The sequence below is a fragment of the Leptodactylus fuscus genome, chromosome 2 (genome assembly GCF_031893055.1).
Source record: "Leptodactylus fuscus isolate aLepFus1 chromosome 2, aLepFus1.hap2, whole genome shotgun sequence".
Taxonomy (NCBI): Eukaryota; Metazoa; Chordata; class Amphibia; order Anura; family Leptodactylidae; genus Leptodactylus; species Leptodactylus fuscus.
In genome coordinates this window covers 33,547,149-33,561,509 of record NC_134266.1, presented here as the reverse complement: position 1 = coordinate 33,561,509, position 14,361 = coordinate 33,547,149, and the positions used below count along the sequence as shown (strand labels likewise).

Sequence of the window (14,361 nt, the reverse complement as noted above, 5' to 3'; positions counted from 1 at the left end):
GCTAACCTCCCTAGATGTGGACGGAAAAGAATAATTGACGAGAGATTTCAACGCAAGATTGGTGGATAAAGAACCTCGACTGACATCCAAACAAGTTCAAGCTGCCCTGCAGTCTGAGGGTACAACAGTGTCACCCCGTACTATCCGTCAGCGTCTGAATGAAAAGGGACTGTATGGTAGGAGACCCAGGAAGACCCCACTTCTTACCCAGAGACATAAAAAAGCCAGGCTGGAGTTTGCTAAAACTTACCTGAGAAAGCCAAAAACGTTCTGGAAGAATGTTCTCTGGCCAGATGAGACAGAAGTAGAGCTTTTTGGGAAAAGGCATCAACATAGAGTTTACAGGAAAAAAAAGAGGCCTTCAAAGAAAAGAACACGGTCCCTACAGTCAGACATGGCGGAGGTTCCCTGATGTTTTGGGGTTGCTTTGCTGCCTCTGGCACTGGACTGCTTGACCGTGTGCATGGCATTATGAAGTCTGAAGACTACCAACACATTGTGCAGCATAATGTAGGGCCCAGTGTGAGAAAGCTGGGTCTCCCTCAGAGGTCATGGGTCTTCCAGCAGGACAATGACCCAAAACACACTTCAGGTCAGCACTAGAAAATGGTTTGAGAGAAAGCCCTGGAGACTTGTAAAGTGGCCAGCAATGAGTCCAGACCTGAATCCCATAGAACTCCTGTGGAGAGATCTCTTGATGGCAGTTTGGAGAAGGTCCCTTCACATCTCAGGGACCTGGAGCAGTTTGCCAAAGAAGAATGGTCTAAAATTCCAGCAGAGCCTTGTAAGAAACTCATTGATGGTTACCGGAAGTGGTTGTAGGTTTAATTGACCTGCTGCTATTTCCAAAACTACTCCAGTTTTGGAAATCGTTGCGTGTCTGCACTGGGGCTTTTACTGCAAAGTGAGCATAGGGTTTGCTAGGATCCTATCCACTTTGCTCTGACTGTAAAACACTGCGATTTTTGCTGTGGCATTTCCACCATGTGGGACCCCGGCCTTAAGCAGGTTAGCTTTCCATTTTTCGGGTCTAAGTGACCACCGCTCTGTTCAGGCTTAGGGTACAAGGCCCCCATATTTTTGTGGTCGGTGGTGGTCCTAGGACCCCAGTTGATCAGCCACTTGATTGTAAGGTTGACAAATATCCTTTTCATTAGACACAATACTCCCAAAGCCTCATATGGTTGCCCTGACCTGCATGCAGTTGCGTCTTTCCAGACTGTATTTCAGAATGGATAGAAAGGTAAGCCTGGACAACCCCTTTAAGGACTTTATAAAGCTTGGTGACTGCCCCTGTGGTTGCAGTAAAAGGTCATAAAACAATCCCAGAACTCCAGCCATCCTTAGCCCTGTCCTGAGGACTACAAGTCCCAGCCCTTTACCAGAGGTGACTGCTGTAAGACTACATTTCCCGGCATCCTCCTCTCCAGCCATGGCCTACGTGCCTCAGCGTACAGCGCTTGGTTAGAGGTTAAGCAATGACTACAGTTCCCGGCATGCCTTGCCTGTGGCCCCGCCCCCTACAGTAGCTGTCACTGTACATATAGCGCTGTCGCCGGCTGCCCCTTGTACTATTGCTGGCAGTCATGTCGCTGCAGGCTGTGTTGCAGGTCGGCCGGGCAGTGCGGGGGAAGCTCCCGTTCTCCTCCATGTGCGGGAATGCCCGGGCCGTGCACAGCGCCGCTCTCCGCTCCTCCGGCCGCAGGTCTCTGCTGGTGGCTGCAGGAGCCGCCGTGACTGCCGGGCTGGTGGCCGGGTACACTCACCTGCAGCGGGCGGAGATGGCCTCAGTGGACCACGGGGAGGATCTGGACAAGAGGGTCGCGGGGTTCATGGCTCCGCCGGTCACCGACCTGGAGACGCTGCGGCGGAACAGGAGTGACATGAAGAGCCGCATGGAGCTGATGATCATGGAGACCCAGGCGGAGGTGTGCCGGGCCCTGGAGGAGGAGGACGGGGGAGCCAGCTTCATTGTGGACCGCTGGCAGAGGACGGAGGGTGAGTGCACAGGGGCCAGGCTACTGGTGCAGTACAGGGGGCAGACTGACTACACTGCAGGGGCCAGCCATACTAGACTATAGGTGCCAGCCATACTAGACTGCAGGTGCCAGCCATACTAGACTGCAGGTGCAAGCCATACTAGACTGCAGGGGCCAGCCATACTAGACTGCAGGGGCCAGCCATACTAGACTGCAGGGGCCAGCCATACTAGACTGCAGGGGCCAGCCATACTAGACTGCAGGTGCCAGCCATACTAGACTGCAGGTGCCAGCCATACTAGACTACAGGTGCCAGCCATACTAGACTGCAGGTGCCAGCCATACTAGACTGCAGGTGCCAGCCATACTAGACTGCAGGTGCCAGCCATACTAGACTGCAGGTGCCAGCCATACTAGACTGCAGGGGCCAGCCATACTAGACTACAGGGGCCAGCCATACTAGACTGCAGGGGCCAGCCATACTAGACTGCAGGTGCCAGCCATACTAGGCTATAGGTGCCAGCCATACTAGACTGCAGGTGCCAGCCATACTAGACTGCAGGTGCCAGCCATACTAGACTGCAGGTGCCAGCCATACTAGACTGCAGGTGCCAGCCATACTAGACTGCAGGTGCCAGCCATACTAGACTGCAGGTGCCAGCCATACTAGACTGCAGGTGCCAGCCATACTAGACTGCAGGTGCCAGCCATACTAGACTGCAGGTGCCAGCCATACTAGACTACAGGTGCCAGCCATACTAGACTACAGGTGCAAGCCATACTAGACTGCAGGTGCCAGCCATACTAGACTGCAGGGGCCAGCCATACTACAGGTGCAAGCCATACTAGACTGCAGGGGCCAGCCATACTAGACTGCAGGGGCCAGCCATACTAGACTGCAGGGGCCAGCCATACTAGACTGCAGGGGCCAGCCATACTAGACTGCAGGGGCCAGCCATACTAGACTGCATGGGCCAGCCATACTAGACTGCATGGGCCAGCCATACTAGACTGCAGGGGCCAGCCATACTAGACTGCAGGGGCCAGCCATACTAGACTGCAGGGGCCAGCCATACTAGACTGCAGGGGCCAGCCATACTAGACTGCAGGGGCCAGCCATACTAGACTGCAGGGGCCAGCCATACTAGACTGCAGGGGCCAGCCATACTAGACTGCAGGGGCCAGCCATACTAGACTGCAGGGGCCAGCCATACTAGACTGCAGGGGCCAGCCATACTAGACTGCAGGGGCCAGCCATACTAGACTGCAGGGGCCAGCCATACTAGACTGCAGGGGCCAGCCATACTCCATTACAGGTGCCAACCTCCCTACACTACAGGTGTCAGTTTGTCCTGGTGCACTATAGGTGCCAACCATTCTCCACTGCAGGTGGCAGCCTTCTTTCCCTACGGGCACCAGCCATACTCGTCTCAGGTGCCAGCCTGTCTTGGTGCACTATAGGTGCCAGCCTTTCTACACTACATGAGTCAGCCTGCTCAGGTGCAGTACAGGTGCCCTGTAGATCCATTACACTGCCTTGTGGCACTGGTTTGCCACACAAGGTAGTCCCTCTGAATACACATAGTAGATATGATTTGGGCACCATGCACATACATGACTGTTTGATATGACATGTTTTTCATATACTATCCATAATTACAGTTTGTATACGGACCCATCCATGACTAGAGCCCCATGCACATGGTCACGTATTTCCATGTCGGGGCTTAGGACCCATCTGCAAAATAAGGAGCAGATCCTATTCCTGTCCATTTTTGTTTCTCAGTGTCATCTGTTTTATTGATAGGATCCAAAACCCCATACAGACCCTACAGTCATGTGCATGGAGCCTTAAAGGGGATGTGTTATTAGACACTTATCCTCTATAATGTGCATAGGGAATAAGTGTCAGACCACTGGGGTCCGGCTGCTAAGAAATTCCCCTCCTCTTCCATGTGAATGAAGCCCCAATGTGTTTGTGTGCCTGGCACTGCATTCACTTCTATAGGGCGTATGGGACCACAGTCTCTGGCTGCCCTGTAGAAGTGAATAGTGCCGGTCAGGCAAATAAGTGCTGTGGTGCTTCATTTATATGGAGGCTGTAGGGGACTCTTGTACCCTCTTATCTTGAATTCTAGGGGTCCCTGCAGTCGGACCCCCAGTAATCTGATATTTGGTTGCTTTGTACGTTGCCCCTAAATACCGTATGAAGGTAGAGATTTGTGAAACAGCTATAGCTGCCCTCCTGTACGTGCTGCGCCGATGCCTGTGGTTCTCCATAGAACTAGACGTGTAGCTGGTAACTTGTTCTCATGAGTTTGTCCAGTGATATCGTGAGGGTATTGACAGTTATGCTAAACTTCCTATAGCTCTATACTTCACATTTGCTGCTATATATGAATATGTCCTCATATTTTCATTGTAGGCGGTGGAGGGGTCAGCTGCGTCCTCCAGGATGGCAAGGTCTTTGAGAAAGCTGGAGTCAATGTGTCAGTGGTCCACGGCTACTTGTCACAAGAGGCCATTCAACAGATGAGAAGCCGTGGAAAGGACCTGAAGACTAAAGATGGTAAATGACAGAAGATGTTTGCTTTATCTGCGGTATTACATCCTGACGCCTGCCTGGGGCTCAGACAACAATCTCCTTACTGCTGTACTGCTGCGCACACCGGTGTCTGCTGCTTCCGCTCTGTATTTCCAGTGCAGAGGACATCTTAAAGGGGGCTGCTCAGAAATTGCAAGCTTCCAATCATTTCTATAGCATTGGTGTAGAAGTCCGAAGTGCAGCCAGTACCCCAGGGTGGATTAACTGCCAATATAACATCTTTTATTTTGCATATAACATGCTGTTGTTTGGTGGGTGATCCTTGGCACATTTATACAGGCCTGTTATTGGGAATAACCATTTCTTTTGGGTAAAGGGGCCTTTGCATCAGGAAGTGTTGTCCGCAAGGAGATCACAGACCTTCCATCATTCATAGATGTTTATAGTGGTGCAATGGTGCAGTCTGTGGAAACTTGTTCTCCATAGACGTTTACAGCTAGTCATGTAAATCACACTGTGTATATTCCCTAAGTTATGATTCTAAGGGGTTGTTCTGTGGGTTGCGTATAAGTTCTGTATGTTAAGTGGGGCCACACGGTGGCTCAGTGGTTAGCACTGGAGTCCTGGTGTTCAAATCCCGCCACAGCAAAAAACCATCTTCAAGGAGTTTGTATGTTCTCCCCGTATTTGCATGGATTTCCATCCCATATTCCAAAGACATACTGATAGGGAAAAAAAATGTACATTGTGAGCTCTGTGTGGGGCCCACAATCTACATTTAAAAAAAAAAAAGTTCTGTATGTTAAGGACATCTGATGAATGTCCACAAAAATATAACTTTACGTTAACGGGTTTTGCCATCCTGAGTATCAGATTTTTGTGAGTCTGACAGCTGGGCCCCCAGTGATCAAGAGATTGGGGGCCTGAAAGTCCTTGTGCACCCTCCCTGTGAATGAAGCACCATTGCACCTGCAGACCGGTGCTCTATTCACTTTTATGGAGCTGACAGAGATTGCAGTCCTGGAAGCCCCATAGGAGTGAATGGTGCACCAGTCAATCGAGTGCACTGGATTTTCCTTCATAGGGTGGGTACAGTGTACTTTGGGTCCCTGTTCTCTTGATTTCTGAGGGGTCTCAGTGGTCTGACCACTAACAATCAGTCGCTTATCTTCTCTCCTAAGTGTCTGCAATGGCAAAACACTTTTAACACAAGTGTAAAACAAGGCCTACGTATCTAGCACAGGTTCAAGGTAGCAAGGAGATAAGTGGATCCTTTTATGATCTTCTGTAAATAGTTTTTGGTACATAGGTTTGTGTCTGGAGAACTCTATGTATATACATGTGTATGTACTGCCATAGTAAAGCTATTACACATTGATATAATGCACCATAGCACACGAGGACATGGAAACATTGAAGATCTTGCAATAACCATAAATTTTCATGGCAGGAAACTAATGCTGCTGATGTACAGGGGTGTAAGAGAGGGGTAGAGACTAGAGATGAGCGAGTACTGTTCGGATCAGCCAATCCGAACAGCACGCTCACATAGAAATGAATGGACGTAGCCGGCACGTAGCGGCCGGCCGCCGTCAAAGTGGAAGTACCAGGTGCATCCATTCATTTCTATGGAGCATGCTGTTCGGATCGGCTGATCCGAACAGTGTTAGCTCATCTCTAGTAGAGACTCTAGGGCCACCAAACATCCACCACCGATTCTTTCACTTAGAAATTAACTGTTTAGGACTTGGTACCATGTTCACATTGCACAGCCTGAAAAAGTGTTATATAAAGATTATTTTACATCATCTATCATTATAAATGTACAATACTGATTGTAGATATTTAGAATGTCTTTGACAAAAAAAATAAATAAATGTATCCTCCTATATGATCTCATGGTTGCCTATTGGATTTGTGGCCAGACTCTGCCACCAGTGTATATACCGTATTGCTGAAGTATGTAGAGATCGTCTTGTAGTGTCTGCTCACTTGATAGGACTCGTATCTCTGATGGAGCTAAATATTTTTTTTTTTTTTAAGGAAAATTGCCCTTCTGTGCCATGGGAGTGAGTTCTGTCATCCACCCTAAGAATCCACACGTTCCCACCATTCACTTCAATTACAGATACTTTGAAATCGAGGAGGCTGATGGTGAGTATGAAGGAAAGTGTTGTGTTGCAGATGAGCTGTATTAGACTGGATTCACACATGACATTGGTGATGCAGCTTTTAATTACTTTAATTGGCTGCCATGATCTTGTGGATTTTTTATCTTCTCAACGTTGACGTTTAAGAGTTGTTGGTTTTTTTTTTGGGGGGGGGGGTTGTATTTTTTTTTTTTTTTTTTTTTTTCTGAATCTGGCATGAACCTCAAAACGGTCAAACTAGACACCAATTTAAAATGTCCAGTTGTGTGTTCTCTGTGCCGAACCTCGAGCTTCAGAGCTGATCTTGCCACTGGGTCATGTGATCAGAGCCAGCACCCCAATCGATCTGCCTCTTCCCTCCTCTCCCATGTTCATAGGTATTGTGTGTACTATCGAGCTTGACGTTACTATTGCAATGACCTAGTCTGCCAACCCACATAACACACAGGAGGGTGCTAGTTCCACATGACCCAGAGTCCGAAGCAGTCCAGAAACCCAAGGTTCGGCCCTAGTAGAAGTGAGTTTGTCCCTGGATAACCCCTTTATACATAATTACCTGTAGGGGGCTCTAGATAACCAATATTATTCCACCTGGGGGAGAGCTAATATACATAAAAGTGGAGTGAAGGAAGTCAGCACGTGCAGTCGTAGATTTGTCACATGGCAGCAGATCAGACTATTTGTAATAAAGACATTCGGGGAAACTTCATATTTAGTATCAGATTTCTGCCAATAATGGTGCTTTTGCACCGACTTTCCAAAAAGCCGTACCATCAGTGTATATAATACTAGCGTAGACTTCACTCCATAGACCATGTCTGCTGATCTTTCCCCAGGTAACAAGCAGTGGTGGTTTGGCGGTGGGACAGACTTGACGCCGACGTATCTGAACCAGGAGGATGTGGTACATTTCCATCAGACTCTGAAGGAGGCATGTGATGCACATAACCCCGGCTTCTACCCCAAATTCAAGAAGTGGTATGTGATCGTTGCTGTAATAGATATAGCCAGGCATTGCCTGTTTACCCACACAGAGACTGATGGTATACGGGCACTTTATTTCCTAGGAGATCTGCTTGCTGGTGCCTTTATATGGTGCTAAAGTGTAAGTAGTATACTGTACGGTAGTGCTGCAATGTGAACGCTCCTGCTTACTAGACTTGTCTTATATGGAGATGTCTTCCCTTTATATGATAATGATCACCTTGTAAGCACAGGCCATCTCTATAGGGAGATACTGACTGTAACGGACACCCTGGGCCCCTCTGATAATAAGGGTGGGGCGCTTCATGGCGAGCTCGCACAGAATGCTGACATCTGGTATCACGTCACGCCCTGTAGAGACGCAACTCTAGAACACCTCCCCATGTACTGAGTTTCTTGTTGTATAGGGACATGTATTGTATTAAAAATGCATCAATTCAGAAGGTTTTCCCTATTTATCTGTAAGTCTATAGTAATACCTGGTCTGTGGAATTGGAGTCTGAGTTCGTGCCAGTTTAGTTGGAGTCAGAACTGGAAAAAAGTTAGACTCTGATGTTGTTTTAGATAAAAATGCAAAATATAAAGGCTTTATTCCAAAGTATTATGTTCATTCCTATCAACGTAAGGGATAAGATTCTGATCAGTAGGGGCCCAACCACTGAGACTTACACCGATAAGGGTCCCGTTCCTGCTGCCTGACTGATACCGATCCATTCACTATCCATGAAATACATACATGACCCTCATAAAGTGGGATTCCCTGAGAAGTAATGTTCTTGTGTAGCAAGGCCACTTTATGGTGGTGGTCTACCATTTATCTCCACGTTGACCCCAAACTCTATTATTATTTCAGGTGTGATGACTACTTCTACATCACGCATCGCGGTGAACGTAGAGGAGTCGGTGGCATTTTCTTTGATGATCTGGAATCTTCTTCAAAAGATGACCTCTTCCAGTTTGTGAGGAGCTGCGCCAAGGCTGTGGTGCCATGTTATGTCCCCATTGTGAACAAACACAAGAATGACTCCTTCACCCCAGAGGAAAAAGTGTGGCAGCAGCTGAGAAGAGGACGGTGAGATTCTGACTAATGATGTATTGATTAGGGGTACAGTGAAACCTCTTTGAGGCGACCACTTAAAATTGGAGAAGTGATCTTCTCAAAGAATATGGCTAGTATGGAAAACTGGGTAAAGAGGTGGCCTTCTCGCAGAGGTGGCCTTCTCGCAGAGGTGGCCTTCTCGCAGAGGTGGCCTTCTCGCAGAGGTGGCCTTCTCGCAGAGGTGGCCTTCTCACGTGGTTTCACTGTGTTATAAAACCTCATAATGTATACATGAATACAGATATGTCCCATGAGGGAGGCATTGACTCCTGCCATCATTGAGTCCAGGTCTCGGGACATGTCCAGCAAATGTCACTGATATATGGACTGGATGTTCTGGACTGTATAGTACAGACACACTAGAGCCGTGATGGTGAACCTATGGTACAGGTGCCAGAGGTGGCACTCAGAGCCCTCTCTTTGGGCACCCATCCGTGGAGCAGATTGTACTGTGTGGGGGCCACTGTGGAGCAGATTGTACTGTGTGGGGGCCACTGTGGAGCAGATTGTACTGTGGAGCAGAAAGCTCTATAAAGCCCCATTCGTGTGACCATATTTTGCAGGTCTGTAATTGTGTGCAATTGTGGAGCTGCACAATTATTAAGGTTAAATTGCCGTGTTGGCACTTAGTGATACATTAGTGGGTTTTGGGTTGCAGTTTGGGCACTCGGTCTCTAAAAGTTTCACCATCACTGCACTAGGGTATGGTAATAGTACAGTTTGCATAGCAACCACACAGCACATGGAAAGGTCCTATTAACTAGAACAGATGTGATAGAGAGAACTGTGGTGACCTATAATACATTACATTAGACAAATTACTAACTACTAGAGATGAGCGAGTGCTATTCGAAACAGCAGCTTCGAATAGCACGCTCCCATAGGAATGAATGGGAGTGGGGGCGCACAGGGGGTTAAGCGGCAGAACGCTGGCAGCGTGCCGGCTGCGTCCATTCATTCCATTTCGAATAGTACTCGCTCATCTCTACTAACTACTTATGGGTGGCGCTCATGTACAATCCTGGTTATTCTCAGCACTCTGATTCTGCAGTAGGATATTCTGTATTATGAGCTTCATCTAAGGCCCGGTTTAGACTTGTTTATAAAAACACAGCCATATTGTATCTGTGCATTTCGTATGTCTGCAAATCAGGTCTCCAGTAGTCTTCAAATATCTGTATTATATGGACTAGCGCGGTCGCATGGTCTGGTCTCATCTGTGACTTATTTCTCATGTATGGTAAGGTTGGATTAACACCATTTTGTTTTCTGAATTCCAGATACGTGGAGTTCAATCTGGTTTATGACAGAGGAACCAAATTTGGACTTGCAACCCCAGGCTCTAGGATTGAGAGCATTCTTATGTCCCTGCCACTGACTGCCAGGTATGTATGACTGTGTGCTTAATAAGACATATAACCATTAAAACATATAAGTCTGCATGGAAGCTGTATGTACACAATGGATATATTAACCAATAGAGATGAGCGAGTACTGTTCGGATCAGCCGATCCTAACAGCACGCTCCGTAGAAATGAATGGATGCACCTGGTACTTCCGCTTTGACAGCGGCCGGCCGCTTAACCCCCCGCGTGCCGGCTATGTCCATTCATTTCTATGCGAGCGTGCTGTTCGAATCGGCTGATCCCAACAGTACTCGCTCATCTCTATTAACCAAGATTATATGTAAGTGTTGGAAAGCTCCTTAGGATTTTCTGTCTGAGACTATGAAAAATCTTGTTCCTTCCATAGGTACTTTGGCTTACAGTAAGATGGGTGAATCTTTACACAAGCAGTCTGTAAATGGAGCAGATTTATGACAGTGGCTGGTGCTGTATGATAAATCTGCTTCACGTATAGACCGTCCATTCTAAGTTTATTTTACCTATTCGCTTAATTTAAGTGAAAGTTTTACACCAGAATTGTCTTAATTGATCTCCACCGCGCTGTTCCTTAGAAATACCGTTTTTTCCAGTATGCAAATTAGTTCTCCCTCAGCGATGAGGGCGGGCCCCAGTGCTCAAACAGCGATGAGGGCGTCCCCACCGCTGCCAGAGAAGTGTCTCCAAGCGCCGCCTCCTTCTTTGTCTGCCGCGTCATCTTCAATGTCTTCCGGCACAGGCTCGTAACTTCGAGCAGAGCAGACTGCGCAGGCACACAGGTCACGGGAAAATGGCCGCTTGCACAGTATTGTTAGCGGCCATTTTCCCGTGGCCTGTGCGCCTGCGCAGTTTGCTCTGCTAGGTTATGAGCCTGCGCCGGAAGAAGACCTTGAACATGACGCGGCGGACGAAGGAGGAGGCGGCGCTTGGAGACACTTCTTCTCTGGCAGCGGTGGGGACGCCCTCATCACTGCAAGAGAACTCATTTGCATACCGGTAAAAACCGGTATTTCTGAGGAACAGCGCGGCGGAGACCATGTCTAAAGGTAAGAGATGAATAGGCTTTCTAAATGCTATTCCGACGTCTTATCCACAAAAAAAAGGTTTTAATGGTAGAATCCCTTTAAGCTCAACCACCACTTCATTCAGATACATGAGATATGACCCTTATGTTCTCGTGCTTTGGTGGGGGTCACAGACTTGAGACCAATAGAGTGCTACAGATTGACGTCCATTCCATTCAGAGGGGGGTTAGAAAACCTATTCTGTAGACAAATAAGTTAAAATCTTAGGACAACCCCTTTTAATGTCTGATTTTACATTTTGGTTTGAAATCTTTAAATTGGGCAGAAAAAAACCTTCCGCTTTTGGTTACTTTTGTAGAATAAATGCATTTATCCTTGAAACTTGTCTCGTGTCTCTCTCTTCAGATGGGAGTATATGCATGTGCCTCCTCCAGAGTCTCGGGAGGCTGAAATCCTCAAAGTTCTGCAGAAACCTAAAGACTGGGTACATTGATGATCGCAGGGATCTTCTACCCGCACCCTGATTGGAAGACGGATCTGGAATCCATGTTTCTTCCTGTTCCACTTGTGCCTTTTTTACAAACAGGGTTCCTATCTTTAAAAGAGGGTTCCTTATTCGCTGCTGGAATTGTATTCATCCATATCCTCTACTCCTGATTTCTGTTCCTTCCACTTGGGCTTGATCTGTGATGACCACTTTGATATGTTGTCAGATCTGGATATAGCCATGATCATTGTAGTACTTTGTATATTAAATTGATAGTCTCCAACCTTTAGCTCTCCAGCCGTCTTGAAACTACAATTCCCAACATGCCCCGATGGCTGAAGGAAGTTCACTAGATCCAGAAGATACTATTAGATTATTTCATGTAATTCTCTATATTGTGAATCCTTATTAGGGTCTGTGGCTCAGGACACTAGGAAGCCGCTGTATGATAAAATTATGTATATCTTTATATCCCCCTACAAATTGATATGTCTGAGTTATACGGATGGAGCAGGGTGTATTTTAAATGGTAGTACAACCACTGAGCTGATAACACTTTGCAAAGTTGCGTCTTTAAGGATGAATTCACACCCAGCACATTTGTTGCTGAAATTTCTGTGACTGTCAATCGGGATTGTTGAAATGAATTTAATTGCAACAAAGATGACCTCATTCAGATGGCTGGATTTTCAGCTTGCCCTATGACTTCCCATGCTGGAGAGGAACCTGCCGAGCACTTGGCACCATATTTTGAACAAGGCCTCCCTTTAACACTAGAAGTCCCAGAGAGGGCTCGAAATGTCTGGGACTTCTAGTGTTCACCACTAGTTTTTTAGAAGCTGTGAACCAATTGCTGCAATAAACCCTGCTCCATATGCATGCATTTGCATTAGTGCTGTGTATTAGAAATGTGATGCCAAGTGGGCTGCCTTTCGCCATCCTCATATATTTTTAGTGATCCTTACGTTTATTGCCCCCTCTATACAGCATGCACTGTAATTCTAATCGGACTCTTTTATACTAGGTTCACACTAGCATTCAGGTTTCCGTTTTGGGTCCACATAATGACCCGAAAGACAGAAATCCTATTCGCTTTAAAAGTGGTTACACTTGAAAACCTGCAGACCCCATAGACTATAATGGGGTCTGCCTGGTTTCTGACAATTTTATTCTGAAACCAGCGGAGAGAAAAGTCCTCCTTGCAGTGTTTTCTCTCCACCGATTTCAAGTGGATTCTGAAGCGGAGTCCAACGCCAGATTCCTTTGATTCCTAGCCCGCGCCTCTATCTGCGTCCTGCTGTGATAGATCTCCGTTCGCCTGGCACCAGGATGGTAGATGGATGTTGGAGGTCTTACCAGACTTGATATTTTACCTGTGATTTTGTGCCGATATGTTTCTAACTATGAAGATACCGAGCTGATTTTATACTTTTGTATTTATTTTGATCAGGGAAATGCATCAGGTAATATTATAATAAAGAAATAAAATATTTTTATGACCTGAAAAATATGACTTTAATTTTGCTACTTTCAAAATGTTTATTAGATATTTATGACATGTAGTATTCTATAGGTCGAGCAGGATGTATCAAAGCTTGAGTACCTGGATGTGTAAACGCCTGTTCACTTGGCAGAATCTGGTGCGGATTTTGAGAATTAGCTGCTCTCTGTGAACATGAGTGACCCTATTTTTGGCCATTATAAAGATTTATATTCTGCAGTTTTTAGAGGTTTCTCTCTCTTCATGCTAGATCTATAGCTTGCATTTCTCTCTGAGCCTGCCATAACCTCACACAGTATGTAGAGGAGAATCTGCTCCATCAGTTGTTTTTTCATGAGGAATTAACTGCATAATACCTGCAGGTTTGCCACAGATTTTACCCCATGCACACGGCATTGGCAACCTATCAGATCCTACAAATTTATTGTGCGGCATCAGAGTGGGAGTGATCTTGCACCTGGATGATGTGATTGCTATTGGTCTGCCAGAGTCGGTGTATTCCAAGTCCAGTGGCTAGTCCTAGGCCTTGGCTGTGTTTGCAGCATTACAGCATTGTACTATTATATTACACTAGCTTTTACCCGCGACTTCGTCTGCGGTGATTTGAGAATTGGGCGGACACAGACGTGTGAAACTGTAAAAGTGCTTTAAAAAGTTTGGCGGGCTAGCAAATGCAATGTGATGTGTTGTATTGTGTATGTCGTGATACAGACAATGTGATGTGTTATATAGTGGAAAGCTATATGTAAATGTGAGTGAGTAGAGTGAGGGCTACTCCTGAGGTGACAGTAAGGAGTGTGCAGGCAGGTTGAGGCAGGAAATGCCAGGCAGTGTGTGTGAGTCTATAGCTGGGGCTAGGAGTCCTGCTTTTGTGAGTCTCCTGCTAGGAAGCCATGTTGTTTAGTGGCACCAAAAGTAGCCTGTGACTCAATCCTAAGGGAAAACTATGTTTGTGGAAAATTGCACGCAAATCCGTCCAGGCGTTTTAGCATGATTGAGGAACAAACATCCAAACTCACAAACATCCAAACACACAAACTTTCACACTTATAATATTAGTAGGATTTTGCAGCACAGAGCTGGAAAGGGGTTAAATAAATGGCTAGTACACTATTGCAATACTGTGCTAGTATATACAATATTAATATATAATATTAATTCCAACATGGCAGCTTTGACAGGGGATCCAGGGAATTTTCTTTAAAGTAA

General features: G+C 46.6%; 1 protein-coding gene across 1 annotated transcript; it reads left to right on the top strand.

Moving 5' to 3' along the window:
* Positions 1-1,563: 1,563 nt before the first annotated feature.
* Positions 1,564-13,109, top strand: CPOX (coproporphyrinogen oxidase). Its single transcript, XM_075263568.1, has 7 exons — positions 1,564-1,998; positions 4,405-4,548; positions 6,568-6,678; positions 7,511-7,652; positions 8,512-8,730; positions 10,038-10,142; positions 11,570-13,109. Exons 1-7 carry the CDS (start codon positions 1,587-1,589, stop codon positions 11,655-11,657), a joined length of 1,221 nt encoding a protein of 406 aa, XP_075119669.1. The 5' UTR covers positions 1,564-1,586; the 3' UTR covers positions 11,658-13,109.
* Positions 13,110-14,361: the final 1,252 nt, after the last annotated feature.